General features: G+C 46.8%; 1 protein-coding gene across 1 annotated transcript; it reads right to left on the reverse strand.

The window, feature by feature from the left end:
- Positions 1–2,623: 2,623 nt before the first annotated feature.
- Positions 2,624–13,565, reverse strand: LOC126183915 (cylicin-2-like). Its single transcript, XM_049926260.1, has 3 exons — positions 12,015–13,565; positions 9,323–9,418; positions 2,624–3,139 (listed from the first exon to the last, which is right to left on the reverse strand). The coding sequence occupies exons 1-3, from the start codon at positions 13,563–13,565 to the stop codon at positions 2,624–2,626; spliced, it is 2,163 nt and encodes a 720-aa protein (XP_049782217.1).
- Between the last annotated feature and the right edge of the window lie 2,865 nt (positions 13,566–16,430).

A 16,430-nucleotide genomic window follows, 5' to 3' on the forward strand; every position in this document is an offset into this window, starting at 1 on the left:
AACTCGAAAACGCACTTGGCCGATCACGGTCCTCCGCTCCAGGGCCAGATTCTATTCATATTCAGATGCTGAAGAACCTTTCTCCTGCGGGTAAATGTTTTCTTAGACGTACATACAATCGCATCTGGATTGAGGGACATGTTCCCGCATGCTGGCGCGAGTCTATTGTTGTCCCGATTCCTAAGCCGGGGAAGGACAAGCACTTGCCTTCCAGTTATGGACCCATCTCGCTTACCAGCTGTGTCTGTAAAGTGATGGAGCGAATGGTTAACTCACGATTGGTTTGGCTGCTCGAGTCTCGACGCCTACTTACCAATGTACAATGTGGATTTCGTAGGCGCCGCTCTGCTGTTGACCATCTGGTTACCTTGTCGACCTTCATTATGAATAACTTCTTGCGGAAGCGCCCGACCGTGGCTGTGTTGTTCGATTTGGAGAAGGCTTACGACACCTGTTGGAGGGCGGGCATTCTCCGCACCATGCATACATGGGGCCTTCGCGGTCGCCTCCCTCTTTTTATTCGTTCCTTTTTATTGGATCGACAGTTCAGGGTACGTGTGGGTTCTGTCCTGTCCGACACCTTTCGCCAGGAGAATGGGGTGCCACAGGGCTCAGTTTTGAGCGTCGCTCTGTTCGCCATCGCGATCAATCCAATAATGGATTGCCTCCCAGTTGATGTATCAGGCTCCCTTTTTGTGGACGATTTTACCATCTATTGCAGCGCGCAGTGTACACGTGTCCTGGAGCGCTGTCTTCAGCGTTCTCTTGACCGTCTTTACTCCTGGAGTGTCGCCAATGGCTTCCGTTTTTCTGCCGAGAAGACGGTCTGTATTAACTTCTGGCGCTACAAAGAGTTTCTCCCACCGTCCTTACGACTCGGTCCTGTTGCTCTCCCAATCGTGGAGACAACCAAATGTTTAGGCCTTACATTTGACAGGAAACGTAGCTGGTCTCCACATGTGTCATATTTGGCCGCCCGTTGTACCCGTTCTTTAAATGTCCTCCGTGTTCTCAGTGGTATGTCGTGGGGAGCGGATCGAACCGTCCTACTTCGTCTATATCGGTCGATCGTCCGCTCCAAGCTGGATTATGGGAGCTTCGTATACTCCTCTGCACGGCCATCCATCTTACGCCGCCTCAACTCCATACAACATCGGGGTTTACGACTTGCGATCGGAGCATTTTATACTAGTCCCGTAGAGAGTCTTCATGCTGACGCTGGCGAATTGCCACTCACCTACCGGCGCGATATACTGCTTTGACGACTCTCTCGACCGTCAATACGGGTTGTATGTCTCTGCCCTGCTACCCCCTGGAGTTCGCTTTCGTCGCCACCTTCAACACCTTAATTTTTCACTCCCTGCAACCTTTCGAGTGGGCGAGAGCCACACGCCACCTTGGCTCCAGGCTCAGGTCCGCGTTCACCTTGACCTCAGCTCGCTCCCAAAAGAGGTCACCCCCGGTTCGGTCTACCACTCCCGTTTTTTGGAACTTCGTTCGAAGTTCATAAACATGACTTTCATTTATACAGATGGCTCTAAGACCAATGACGGGGTTGGGTGTTCCTTTATTGTCAGGGCACAAAGTTTCAAATACCGGCTCCATGACCATTGTTCGGTCTTCACAGCTGAGCTCTTTGCCCTCTACCAGGCTGTTCTTTACATCTGCCGCCACCGACATTCTGCTTATGTCATCTGCTCAGATTCCCTGAGCGCCATCCAGAGCCTCAGTGATCCGTACCCGGTTCACCCTTTCGTACACCGGATCCAACGCTCTCTTCAGCAGCTGGTGGACGTCGGTTCTCCAGTTAGCTTTATGTGGGTTCCTGGCCATGTCGGTATCCCTGGGAACGAAGCTGCAGATGCCGCGGCCAAGGCTGCGGTCCTCCAGCCTCGGACAGCTTCTTGTTGGGTCCCTTCGTCCGATTTTAGCAGGGTCATTTGTCGGCGCATTTTATCGCTGTGGCATGCCGATTGGGCTGCACTTACAGACAACAAGCTTCGGGCCTTAAAACCTCTTCCCGTGGCTTGGACGTCCTCCTCATGCCCTTCTCGGCGTGAGGAGGTTGTTTTGGCACGGTTAAGGATTGGACACTGCCGGTTCAGCCATCGCCATCTGCTGACAGCTGCGCCAGTACCGTTCTGCCCATGTGGGCACTTGCTGACGGTTCGACACATTTTAATGTCCTGTCCAGATTTTAACACACTGCGTCTAGATATTAACCTGCCAAGTACTTTCGATGCCATTTTAGCGGATGGCCCACGAGCAGCTGCTCGTGTTCTTCGTTTTATCAATTTGACAAACCTCTCTAAGGACATTTGATGATGCTGTTTTTTAATCCTATGCCTGTCAGTCTGTCTTTTATCGTGTTTTCCCTTTTAGTTGTTGTTGTCAACTTGTGCCTTGCGGTGCATTCTTAGAGTAGTCAGGGCGCTAATGACCATTGAAGTTGTGCGCCCTAAAACCACAAAAAAAAGACTTGGTTGTAGGAGAACTGGGGAAGCAGACAAGTCCTCCCCCTACACCCTCCCAGAAATAGCGGAGACTGCGACTGGTATACATTTGGCTCCTCCTTCGCTTCATCCGTAGGCACTTGTATCGCCACCATGGACTCTATCCCCTCTCACTGCCACCGGCGGCTCGTTCTGCCACCGGCGGCTCGTTCTGCCACCGGCGGCTCGTTCTGCCACCGGCGGCTCGTTCTGCCACCGGCGGCTCGTTCTGCCACCGGCGGCTCGTTCTGCCACCGGCGGCTCGTTCTGCCACCGGCGGCTCGTTCTGCCACCGGCGGCTCGTTCTGCCACCGGCGGCTCGTTCTGCCACCGGCGGCTCGTTCTGCCACCGGCGGCTCGTTCTGCCACCGGCGGCTCGTTCTGCCACCGGCGGCTCGTTCTGCCACCGGCGGCTCGTTCTGCCACCGGCGGCTCGTTCTGCCACCGGCGGCTCGTTCTGCCACCGGCGGCTCGTTCTGCCACCGGCGGCTCGTTCTGCCACCGGCGGCTCGTTCTGCCACCGGCGGCTCGTTCTGCCACCGGCGGCTCGTTCTGCCACCGGCGGCTCGTTCTGCCACCGGCGGCTCGTTCTGCCACCGGCGGCTCGTTCTGCCACCGGCGGCTCGTTCTGCCACCGGCGGCTCGTTCTGCCACATTTATCAACCCATAGTCTGCATTACCTCTTTCGCCTTTATAATCGAATCTGGACCGACAGTACTTTTCCTAGACGATGGCGGGAAGCTATCGTCGTTCCCGTTCCCAAACCTGGAAAGGACAAACCTCTCCCCTCTAGCTATCGCCCCATTTCTCTCACGAGTAGTGTCTGTAAGGTTTTGGAGCGTATTGTGAATTACCGTCTAGCGTGGTGGCTGGAGTCCCGCAGTCGTTTAACACCAGCCCAATGCGGATTCCGAGAGCATCGTTCTGCTGTTGACCATCTTGTTGCTCTCTCCACTTATATCACATGCCCAGTGATAGACTCCGATACAGCACAGCAGGTTTACTGTTACCTTTCGACCATCACATTTACGATGAAACATAGAAATTGCATCGAGATACAATACAAAATTCACTATGCCGATTTCTGACCACAGGAGTACCCTTTCGAAGAGTATGTACTTTAACACTAAGCCCCCAGGGAAGAGCCAAAGTACATACTCTTCTAAACCGTACTCCTGTGGACAGAAATCGGCATTGCGAATTTTGTATTGAATTGGGATGCAATTTCTGTGTTTCATCGTTGATTTCAAGGTCCAAGGGATACAGTAAACCTGCAATGGTGCACCGGAATCTAATACTGCTGTCCCAGGAAAGGCTCTAACACGAACTATTAGAAGAGTTACTCCTCTTATTGGTTGTCAACAACATGGGAGATGTCCATAATCGGTACTGTAAAATGAAACTAGCCCTATATACCATCAGATCTGCAACCTACCTCTTCATGCCAAGACTTCTGATCTATATTTGGATTCAGAGAAGGAAAAATTCTCTGTATCAAAACATCCAAACAAGAAGAAAGCAGTTCTAAAGTTATCAATAACTTATTATGCTGTATCCATTTCTGTTTCTCTTTCAAAGCCAGATGTTATACATTATTATAAAAGCACAAAAAGGGCATTGACAATATGGAAAAGTTGTGTTCTCATTACAGTGTGGAAAGAACACAGAGATGGCCCCTAGCATCTCCATGTTGTTTGCTTATAAGCATAAATTAAAAAAAAAAAAAAAACCGTGACTCATAGACCCAGACTCTTTCTACTGGGCCTGAGAAAACATTTGACACTGCCTTCCATTATCTCTGGATCATCAAATTCTAATCACTTCACAAAATTGAGTGAGTGGGGACTCAGCCTAAATTATATGCTTCTGGACAGATGAAAAATAAGTGGAAAACAAGAAATAGTTTCAAGAGATGTAAAACCCCAATATGGAGTGAGCATTGCATTATAAAAACACTGAATTATAATTTATTCACAGAGCCCACACACAGTTTTTCCTTCCATTGTAAAAAAGCAGCAAGCTTTAGTAGCTGTATAATATTATGTAACTGTGTCACAGTTAGTAAGCAATTGCTGTATTTTGAACACTTTAATGACTAGAGCTGCTATATTATAAGTAATGGAACTAATAACATGTTACATAAAATAAAGTATTGCATTTGTAATGTTTACTCCTGCTCACATGGAATTATGTTGCTACTCATGTAACCCAAATGCCATTAGAGAGTGCAATATATTCCTTTCCATTGTAAATTCTCTACTTTGAATGTATTTAAATTTTGCTTTTATTAAGACATTTACACATGTGTCAATGAGGAATAACTAAGGTTTGTTTATACTAGCTTTAATACTCTTGATAAATTGCACTTACAGTTACAAAGGTTGCCCAGGTTACACAGGTAGCCCACTTTGGACACAAGGATAAAAATGACTAACATCATGAAGTCACATAGTTTTTGAGGGAATAATCTGAAGTTCACAACTACTACCCAAATAATGCTTTCTTACAACTTGCATATTCTAGTAGTTGGTGTCAGTGTTTTGTGATACATTTTACACGTTCTGTTGGCAACTGTTTCTTATTCTTTCTTCACATCATGTGCTGGCATCAAACTTGACAGAACAGATTTATGGGTTTCATTTGTCAACAGCTTTGTGAAGCAACTTTTTTGGCCATTGTGCACAGCTGTCTTGCAGAGTTCATCTTCTGGATTTGAAACTATGTGACTCCATAGCTTACAAAATTTCTCTGTGAAAACTCTTGTGTTAACCCTCATGAGAAACTGATTTACAGTATACAATCAAAAACCAAATATTTTATCTACTTGTAAGGTTCACAGTGTAACTACTGATGTTTTCTATAAACAGTGTATCACTGGTGAGTCAACTTTTCAGTTTGCAGTATGAGGATTATTCTTAGTTACAATTAAGAACCTAGCCTTTAATATAAAAATGGAAACAGAACTTGTTGGACTATTAGTTTGGTATTTCAGGCTGCAGCCATTTCAGAGGCTGTTCACACCATCACGTCACTCCTCAAATGTGAGACAGTTTGGGCTTGCTCAAGAAATAGACTGGCTGTGGTAACATTATTCTTGTCACTAGTACAACTGAGAATTAGCAACATTATGCAGTGTTTGGCAACACTATTCCCAATTACTTCCTGTAATTGCACAGAATTATCCTGCTAAATTCATTTGATTTTTCTTGTTACTTTGAGTAAATGTTCTCAACAATTTCAAGTTACAGTGCTAATCAATTTATGTTTGTGAGTCCAGGAGAGTTATTTGTATCAAAACTTAGTACTAGGCTCATCTTTAATGTTGCTCTCTTTGCCTTCACTGCACTTGAGAGAGGGGGCACACACACCAGTGGTTCACTAGTTGAAATTAATGTGGTCACTTTGTGAAAAGAATGCTGTTTCAGCAGTCTTTCACTGACGTAATGGTAATTTAGTATAATTTTTCTGCTTTTTTCCAATTCTCTGACGTGGTGGAGAGAGAGAGAGAGAGAGAGAGAGAGAGAGAGAGAGAGAGAGAGAGAGAGAGAGAGATTTGGATGGTGAGACAGAGGGGATGGAGCGATGTGCACAACATATGTGTCAAACACTTATATGATCAGAGCCACAGGGAGTATGCTGGATTATGTACAAATTTTACTCTTCCCTACAGCTTTACCTATATATGCCTTTTACACATATTGCATGCATCTTATCCTACCTCCCCTCTCTGTCCAATTTCATCCTTTCCCCATGTGTCTGTGCAGGAGAAGTGGAGTTTTTATTTATTCCAATTGGTGATGGTAAATGAAATAATGTGAACTGTCTTTTCAATGCCGCATCAAGGAAATGTCACTCTCCTTTTGAGACTGCAGTGTAGAAATTTCTAGCTATTCACAGGAAGAATTACGCAAATGGAGGCACACATTTGAAGGTACATCAAGCACATTGTATTTGTGTGATGTGATATGAAGAGAGTGTTGGAATGTGTTTGGGGGCCACTTCTACATGTGCGTACCCCAAACAATAAAGTGATGCATATGCTTGGAGCTGTGTTGACCACCAGTGGTTTGTGTATTATGCTTGTGTTTTGAAGTATAGCGACATGTACAATGTGCACTGCTGTGAGGAATGAGTGAACTTTATAATGCTCTAATGCAGCCAATAAGGGACCGTTGTCTGTGTGCACTTACCTTAGACATACGTCTTATCACAGCAGTGTAAGATGAATATTGACAAATGCAGTGTGTAGGATGTTGCTGCCTCATGTGCTTTCTTCATGACATTAGTGAGCTGAATTTGTGAACAGCTTCAAAGAAGTGTCGCATTGTTCCTAGCTATCATTTTGAGTACTTTGCAATATACATCTGTCCGAAGTGTTCTGAACTGCAAAAGCTTTCCTTACACTGGACTGACTATTCGGGCCATTGAGATGCATCACAGTAAGCTGATTTAAGTAAATTTCCTTCATATTTGATGATTCATTTATCTGATCTCTCTCTCTCTCTCTCTCTCTCTCTCTCTCTCTCTCTCTCTCTCTCTCTCTCTCTCTCTCTCTCTCTCTCATGTGACTCTCCACAGTTCCTGTCCATTTACTAAATGATGCTCTACTCGTCACTATTCATTCCACCTCCCTGTAAATTACCATTCCAAATGCCCATGGACTTACTGCTATTGAAAACTAACTTTACAAACACCCTATGGATTCCAAACCAACAACTTCCTTCCTAGTCTTCATGACCAACTACATCCTCACCCACAATTACTTCTCCTTTGAAGGCATTAGCTACAAACAAATCCGGGGTACGGCTATGGTCACCCACATGGCATCATCCTATGCTAACCTATTCATGTGCCATCAAGAAGAATCTTTCCCAAAAGCCCAGAATCCTAAGCCCCTCACCTGGTCCAGTTTCACTGATGACATTTATGGTATCTGGATTGAAGATGAGGACACCCTATTCACAGTTCTCCAGAACCTCAACAACTTCTCCCCCATTTGCTTCATCTGGTCATACTCAACACAACAAGCCACCTTCCTAGATGTTGACCTCCACCTCAGAGATGGCTACATCACTACCTCTATCCATATAAAACCTAAAAACCACCAGAAATACCTCCATTTCGACAGCTGCTACCCATTCCATATCAAGAAGGCCCTTCCATTCAGCCTAGCCACCCATGGTCGTCGCATCTGCAGTGACAAACAGTCCCTCTCAAAAATACTGAGGGTCTCACTGAAGCCTTCACTGACTGTAATTGTCCTCCCAACCTTGTACAAAAACAATTTTCCCGTGCCTTATCTTTCCAGTCTTCCACCCCCTCCTGAAGTCACACAGTCCGGCCACAAAGAAGCATTCCCCTCTTAACTCAGTACAATCTGGGATTGGAGCAGCTGAATTACATTCTCTGCCAGAGTTTTGATTACCTCTTGTCATGCCCTGAAATGAGAAATGTTCTGCCCACTATCCTTCCCATCATTCCTACAGTGGTATTCCACCGTCCACCAAACCTACACAACACACTCATCCATCCTTACACAACCCCTCCTCCCAGTCCCTTACCTCATGGCTCATACCCCTGTAATAGCCCTAGATACAAGACCTGTCCAATATATTCTCCTACCACCATCTACTCCAGCCCAGTAATTAACATCACCTATCCCATCAAAGGCAGGGCTACCTGTGAAACCAGTCATGTGATTTACAAGGTAAGCTGCAACCACTGTGCTGCATTCTATGTAGGCAGGACAACCAACAAGCTGTCTGTCCACATGAATGGCCACATACAAACTGTGGCCAAAGAACAAGTGGACCACCCTGTTGCTAAACACACTGCCAAACATGATATCCCTCATCTCAAAGACTGTGTCACAGCCTGTGCCATAGGGATCCTTCACATCAACACCAGCTTTTCTGAATTGCGCAGGTGGGAACTTTCCCTGCAATACATCCTATGTTCCTGAAACCCTCCTGGCCTCAACCTTCATTAGTCACTGTCCTCATCCATCCAGCCGCCTCCCTGTTCCCATTCCAGCACTACACAGCCATCATTTCACTACCACACCCTGTCTTTTAATTTGTTTTTATTTCCCTCCTTTCTGCTACTTACCCCCTCCCCACCTTCTCTCCTGCCCTCCGTCTAAACTGCAACACTTCACTGTCTGCCACGCCCACAATACTATCCCTCTCCCCCCCCACCCCCCCCACCCCAGCCTCTTCCTTACCACCACCCAGTCATCAGTCCCATCGTGCACTGCTGCTGCTTGCAGTGTGGTTTCAGTTCTCTGAGGCTGCAGATGTGTGTGCGTGTTGTGTCTGCATGAATGAGTGTGTGTGTGTGTGTGTGTGTGTGTGTGTGTGTGTGTGTGTGTGTGTGTGTGTGTACTGCTGGCAAAGGCCTTAATGGCTGAAAGCTATAATTGTGTGAATCTTTTTGTTGTGCCTATCATAACTCAGCATCTCTGCTAGATGGTGAGATACATACATCAGGAACATATGTACATAAAATATAAAACATTGTTAATACAATACATAATGGCTGTGAAATTAAAAAATTCCCATTACTTTTTGATCACCTCTTGCACAGTCACTACATTGCTGCCTCATGCGATTAATCCCAATTTCTTATCGTACACTTTTGTCTCATCTAAGATATTGGACAGAGTTTCCTCATCATTTTTGAACACATTTCCTAGCCTGAAAGCGTTCCAGCTTATAATTTCACACACCAACACTATGAACTGGATGAGCCCACTACACAACTGCAGTTTACAATCAGTCAGCAGGACGCCACTGCTGTGAAGATGTATTTCTTACAGAACATGCAAATACCTGGTTATCTTGCTGCTTAATCAGCATTTCCAAACTTCCCCTCTGTAAATTTTGAATTTCATCAGAAGTCATTATATGATTGAGGATGCCAGTTAACTGCAGGCACGAAAAAAAAAATAATAAAATAAAAAATAAAAATAAAAAATAAAATAAATAGATAAAAACAAATATCAGAAATAAAGCAAGATCCAAATTTAAATATTTCTAAAAAACACTGCTACATGATATAATAAACATTTGAAATACTGACGATTATTAACATCACGCAAATCGCCGAGCAGATGGCAAGTGTTGCCGTCGGTGAGCCTGACGCGACTGCAGCTCTGGCCCTCGCTGACTCTAGCCTTCACTGCTGCTGTCGTGTATCTCGTTGTGGTGCCTTGGAAGTACCTAATGAACACAAAAAATTAATTAGATCTGTGCGTTACTTTATATTAAACTGCATGCAATAAAAAACAATTTAAGAAAATTTCACTAAAACTTAATAGTTACAAAACTTTGTTTGAGGACTGTAGAACTTTCAAATCTCCTGATTTATGGTACACAAACAGTAGAAAGAATTACCTCTGACCTATTGGCCAAGTAAGACCCCAAGGCACAGACAATGTTCCCTTCTGAATGAAAGAGGTCATACTCTTAAAAGTTAGGAGTGAGGCATGTCCATGTAGCACTAGTTACCCTCATACTTGTAAATATACAAGTTTCTTGCAGCCATTGCTGTAGTCAAATGAAATTATTTGTTTTTTGAATGCATCTTTATGCCATTTGAAATTCACATGCAATTTTGCAGAATTGTGAAACTTTTTGAAACTTGTGAATGGATGGCTGATGATCATGCTATGATAACTGTCGTTCATGAAATATGGACGAAAAAACATGCACAACTCAGACAGCACGAATTTATCTGCTTCACAATAAACAACCCATTCATATCACGACAGCCACACCAGTCCGAATGTGCAGGGCATTGATGTGAGTGTGCATGCAAGAAATCGGCACTAGTGGAGTGTGACTGGGCATTCTGATCTGCTTTCACATCTGGCACATTGGCCTCCACTTCTGGCTTTATCTACTTTCATGTCCAGGCAATTTGCCTCCACTGTCATAAGTAGTACATTGCAATCTAACAGTGTATGTGCCCAAGGGTGTATGGTGTCACAAGCTATTTCTAAACTCTGGAGCCTAAGGTTTCCAGGTAGGAGCTCTGGTATGTGCAGTTATCTTAATTATCATGTAACTAACTTTAAATTTTGTAGGGCTCTGTATATGTTACCTGATTAATTAATTAATACAAAACAGTGTGGTGTCAAATGTAATAATATCTTAATTGTGTCTTATCATGTGTAAATGCAAATTAATCTTGTATCCTATCCACAGACTGATGGATCACTGGGTAGAACTGGAAAAAGCAATTGGTACATAAATGGTCCCTTTCTACCTAACAATATGTGCTCAGTCATATTATGGCCATCTGACTGTACAAAAATAAATCTCTTAATGGCATCATCAACTCAACCAGATGGACTGTTTTGAAAACAAATATATATTCTCAACATACTTTTCCAACTCTACGTATCAGCTACTAAAAGAAATAGCAACAGAAACTGGAGGAGTGACATTTGAAGGATATAGTGATGACACAGCAGTACCACTAACTGATGAGCTTTTGGTTTTGTGACACAAAAACAACTAGGGTCATATGTGCCCATGTCAAAACTCTAGGACACAAAGACAAACAGAGGAGTTAAAAATGACTGCACATCAATCATAGTCAATGGAAGAGAAGACAGCTAAAAACAGGGAGTGGAGAAAGGTCTATAAAATACACCACAGAGGACTGGAGGTCCAGAACCATAAATTAAATGGCCTTTACCATATTGCTAAAGTGGATAAAAAGTGAAACGTGGTCAGTGGGTGTTAACTCTAACAGCAAACACCAATGAGAAAGCAAGTGGTTAAAAAAATAACATTCCATTAGGAAAATGGCACACCACCAAATGTTGGACACAATGTGCACAAAATGGTGGGGGAGCATCACTTGACAATGGTGATGGCTGAAAAGACAGTGCTCAATACACAACTAAGTTAAAATGAAGGATGTCTTACAAGCCCATGGGAGCAGATTAATAACACACAGCTTGTTCCCATGAAGGGAGGGCCAGTGGCGATTCCAAAGTGACAGCACCTGCTTACAGATGGCTACACAGAATAGTTGGAGGGTAAGTAAGAACTAGTAGGCTGAGAAACAACGATTGCAGTCTTAGCAGCAGCGACAGTGGCGTGGATTCCTATCAGACTGCTGTGACCAGAAACCCACACAAACTCCCCCTGCGGGTCCGGGGATTAGAATAGGCCCGAGGTATTCCTGCCTGTCGTAAGAGGTGACTAAAAGGAGTCCATCCCCCTCACGGGGGTAGTTAGCGCCTGCGTCCGGAGACGGACGGTTCCACGACCTATAATTGTGGTCTTTTTGGTTTTTCACTTCTCGTTTCTTCCTTCCCTTTGTTGGTTCCTTTCTTTGCTCTTCTCCACCTCGCTGTCTTCCTTACTCTTTCCCTTGACTTCTCCTTGCCTTCTCATTGCCTTTCTCTCCTTGCCTTCTCCTTGCCTTTCTCTCATTGCCTTTCTCTCCTTGCCTTTCTCTCCTTGCCTTTCTCTCCTTGCCTTTCTCTCCTTGCCTTTCTCTCCTTGCCTTTCTCTCCTTGCCTTTCTCTCCTTGCCTTTCTCTCCTTGCCTTTCTCTCCTTGCCTTTCTCTCCTTGCCTTTCTCTCCTTGCCTTTCTCTCCTTGCCTTTCTCTCCTTGCCTTTCTCTCCTTGCCTTTCTCTCCTTGCCTTTCTCTCCTTGCCTTTCTCTCCTTGCCTTTCTCTCCTTGCCTTTCTCTCCTTGCCTTTCTCTCCTTGCCTTTCTCTCCTTGCCTTTCTCTCCTTGCCTTTCTCTCCTTGCCTTTCTCTCCTTGCCTTTCTCTCCTTGCCTTTCTCTCCTTGCCTTTCTCTCCTTGCCTTTCTCTCCTTGCCTTTCTCTCCTTGCCTTTCTCTCCTTGCCTTTCTCTCCTTGCCTTTCTCTCCTTGCCTTTCTCTCCTTGCCTTTCTCTCCTTGCCTTTCTCTCCTTGCCTTTCTCTCCTTGCCTTTCTCTCCTTGCCTTTCTCTCCTTGCCTTTCTCTCCTTGCCTTTCTCTCCTTGCCTTTCTCTCCTTGCCTTTCTCTCCTTGCCTTTCTCTCCTTGCCTTTCTCTCCTTGCCTTTCTCTCCTTGCCTTTCTCTCCTTGCCTTTCTCTCCTTGCCTTTCTCTCCTTGCCTTTCTCTCCTTGCCTTTCTCTCCTTGCCTTTCTCTCCTTGCCTTTCTCTCCTTGCCTTTCTCTCCTTGCCTTTCTCTCCTTGCCTTTCTCTCCTTGCCTTTCTCTCCTTGCCTTTCTCTCCTTGCCTTTCTCTCCTTGCCTTTCTCTCCTTGCCTTTCTCTCCTTGCCTTTCTCTCCTTGCCTTTCTCTCCTTGCCTTTCTCTCCTTGCCTTTCTCTCCTTGCCTTTCTCTCCTTGCCTTTCTCTCCTTGCCTTTCTCTCCTTGCCTTTCTCTCCTTGCCTTTCTCTCCTTGCCTTTCTCTCCTTGCCTTTCTCTCCTTGCCTTTCTCTCCTTGCCTTTCTCTCCTTGCCTTTCTCTCCTTGCCTTTCTCTCCTTGCCTTTCTCTCCTTGCCTTTCTCTCCTTGCCTTTCTCTCCTTGCCTTTCTCTCCTTGCCTTTCTCTCCTTGCCTTTCTCTCCTTGCCTTTCTCTCCTTGCCTTTCTCTCCTTGCCTTTCTCTCCTTGCCTTTCTCTCCTTGCCTTTCTCTCCTTGCCTTTCTCTCCTTGCCTTTCTCTCCTTGCCTTTCTCTCCTTGCCTTTCTCTCCTTGCCTTTCTCTCCTTGCCTTTCTCTCCTTGCCTTTCTCTCCTTGCCTTTCTCTCCTTGCCTTTCTCTCCTTGCCTTTCTCTCCTTGCCTTTCTCTCCTTGCCTTTCTCTCCTTGCCTTTCTCTCCTTGCCTTTCTCTCCTTGCCTTTCTCTCCTTGCCTTTCTCTCCTTGCCTTTCTCTCCTTGCCTTTCTCTCCTTGCCTTTCTCTCCTTGCCTTTCTCTCCTTGCCTTTCTCTCCTTGCCTTTCTCTCCTTGCCTTTCTCTCCTTGCCTTTCTCTCCTTGCCTTTCTCTCCTTGCCTTTCTCTCCTTGCCTTTCTCTCCTTGCCTTTCTCTCCTTGCCTTTCTCTCCTTGCCTTTCTCTCATTGCCTTTCTCTCATTGCCTTTCTCTCATTGCCTTTCTCTCATTGCCTTTCTCTCATTGCCTTTCTCTCCTTGCCTTTCTCTCCTTGCCTTTCTCTCCTTGCCTTTCTCTCCTTGCCTTTCTCTCCTTGCCTTTCTCTCCTTGCCTTTCTCTCCTTGCCTTTCTCTCCTTGCCTTTCTCTCCTTGCCTTTCTCTCCTTGCCTTTCTCTCCTTGCCTTTCTCTCATTGCCTTTCTCTCATTGCCTTTCTCTCATTGCCTTTCTCTCATTGCCTTTCTCTCATTGCCTTTCTCTCATTGCCTCCTTCTCATTGCCTCCTTCTCATTGCCTCCTTCTCATTGCCTCCTTCTCATTGCCTCCTTCTCATTGCCTCCTTCTCATTGCCTCCTTCTCATTGCCTCCTTCTCATTGCCTCCTTCTCATTGCCTCCTTCTCATTGCCTCCTTCTCATTGCCTCCTTCTCATTGCCTCCTTCTCATTGCCTCCTTCTCATTGCCTCCTTCTCATTGCCTCCTTCTCATTGCCTCCTTCTCATTGCCTCCTTCTCATTGCCTCCTTCTCATTGCCTCCTTCTCATTGCCTCCTTCTCATTGCCTCCTTCTCATTGCCTCCTTCTCATTGCCTCCTTCTCATTGCCTCCTTCTCATTGCCTCCTTCTCATTGCCTCCTTCTCATTGCCTCCTTCTCATTGCCTCCTTCTCATTGCCTCGGCGTTTGAGACAGTCTGTCCTCTTTCTCCCTCTCTCTCTTCTTTTTCCTCCTCCTCCTCCTCCTCCTCCTCCTCTTCCTCCCTCCCTGTGCGTGTCTGAAGGCCGACCCACGCGTTCGCACGCGTAGCCGGTGACGGGGTGACGCGTAAGTCCCCGCCCTGGGTAGACATGTAAGGCACGCGCGTACCCCCTGGTAAAGGCCAGGCCCGGGGAGGGGTGATTGCCTGAGCTGATACCTTCAGACCATGCCGATTGGTCCCTCCGTCTGTTTCTCGGTAGGTGTGACCTGAGGTGTAAACATTCACCTAAGGCGGGAGTGCCCTCTGAGAGGGTCCCCACAAGGAAGGAGCGCGCCATCGGAGACGCTGGCAATCATGGGGATTCCTACGCAATGGATTCTACTCCATCTCTCTCGACTTCTGCCCAAAACGGAAACGTGACCAGCCACCAGTGACAAAAGTACTACCGCCTGCCCCACAGTTCCTCGTCGTTTCTCGATCTGAGGACGGAAAGGATTTTTCCTCTGTCAACACTTTTGTTATTCAGAAGGGCGTTGATGCCATAGCCGGATCTGTCAAATCTTGTACCAGGTTGCGTAACGGCACCTTATTACTAGAAACTGAGAGTGCCTTTCAGGCACAAAAACAGCTTCAGGCCACACTCCTGTACACGTTCCCTGTCCGGGTAGAGGCCCACCGAACTTTGAATTGGTCTCGTGGTGCAGTCTACACTAGCTCCCTCGACGGATTGACTGACGAGGAGATTCAATCTTTCCTCGCTGAGCAGGGCGTGACGGCTGTCCATAGGGTCATGAAGGTCACCAATGACCTTGTACCGACCCGGACACTTTTCTTGACCTTCGATAGTGTTAAGCTGCCATCACGCATCAAGGCAGGCTACGAGGTTATTTCTGTTCGCCCCTATGTCCCGACACCTACGCGCTGCTACCAGTGTCAGCGTTTCAATCACACTCGACAGTCTTGTTCCAATGCGGCTAAATGTGTCACCTGTGGCAGGGATGCCCATGAGAGTGACTGTCCACCTCCGTCTCCTCGTTGTGTGAACTGTCAGGGTGACCATGCCGCATCCTCCCGCGACTGTCCTGTCTATAAGGAAGAACGCTGTATCCAAGAAATTCGAGTCAAAGAGAAAGTGTCCACCTCGGCTGCTCGCAAGCTATTGGCTAGTAGGAAGCCCACGCTGCTCCCAGCGGGGAAATACAGTACTGTCCTCGCCTCTCCTCGGACTACCCGGGAGGTAGCAAGCCAGACATGCGATCTGACCTTCAGCACCACGGTCGTCCGTTCGGCCAGTGCTAAGATCGCGCGGTCGACGTCTCCTCTTCCTCCCATCACACCACAGACACCAGCCACTTCCTCAGCTTCTGCTAAGTCGAAGACCCCGAAGTCAGATGCACGGTCCTTCAAGAAGGAACCATCCCGTGCAGACTTCCTCCGTCCCTCGACCTCCCAGCCTTCGACCGGTACTTCCACCAAACGTCCTTCCAAAAAGGCGCATAGGAAGCACAGTTCTCCTTCTCCGCCACGGCGCATTTCTTCTCCTGCGCCACCCAGCGGTTGCCGCCCCAGGCCGTCATCCGTTTCGCCTGGCCGCACCGCCGGTAGCCGTATATCTGGCCGTTCACCGGCGGAGGAAGCTCCCCCTCCCGGCCATCCTCCCGAGATGGCCGATAACCCTATAGACCCCATGGACGATGACTGTCCGCCTACTGATAGCGGCGGCAGTGCTCGCTCGAAGCCAGGCCCTAAGCGGCCTTCGAGGTGACCCCTTCTCTCCTCTTCCTTTTCTTACGATGGCACTTATTAACTGGAATATTCGCAGCATTCGCTCCAACCGAGAGGACTTGAAGTTGCTGCTCCGCTTGCATCGTCCGCTCGTCGTAGCCCTCCAGGAAACGAAGCTACGCCCATGCGATCACATTGCCTTGGCACACTACACCTCTGTGCGTTTTGACCTACCCCCTGTGGTAGGTATCCCAGCTCATGGAGGGGTTATGTTGCTGGTCTGGGATGATATTTACTACGATCCCATCACGTTGCACACCGGCCTGCAGGCAGTTGCCATCCGCATTACTCTCCCCACTTTTACGTTTTCCTTTTGTACCGTTTACACTCCATCGTCCTCTGCCGTTACCAGG

Source organism: Schistocerca cancellata, chromosome 4, assembly GCF_023864275.1.
Source record: "Schistocerca cancellata isolate TAMUIC-IGC-003103 chromosome 4, iqSchCanc2.1, whole genome shotgun sequence".
NCBI lineage: Eukaryota > Metazoa > Arthropoda > Insecta > Orthoptera > Acrididae > Schistocerca > Schistocerca cancellata.

Excerpts from the sequence above, each read along its gene's own strand:
- LOC126183915 (XM_049926260.1), bottom strand. The coding sequence starts at position 13,565 with ATGAGAGAAAGGCAAGGAGAGAAAGGCAAGGAGAGAAAGGCAAGGAGA. Across the intron at positions 9,419-12,014 it reads AGAAAGGCAAGGAGAGAAAG|TTAACTGGCATCCTCAATCA; the intron begins GCAAGGAGAGAA and ends TCGTGCCTGCAG. Across the intron at positions 3,140-9,322 it reads TTAAGCAGCAAGATAACCAG|AACGAGCCGCCGGTGGCAGA; the intron begins GTATTTGCATGT and ends TAAATGTGGCAG.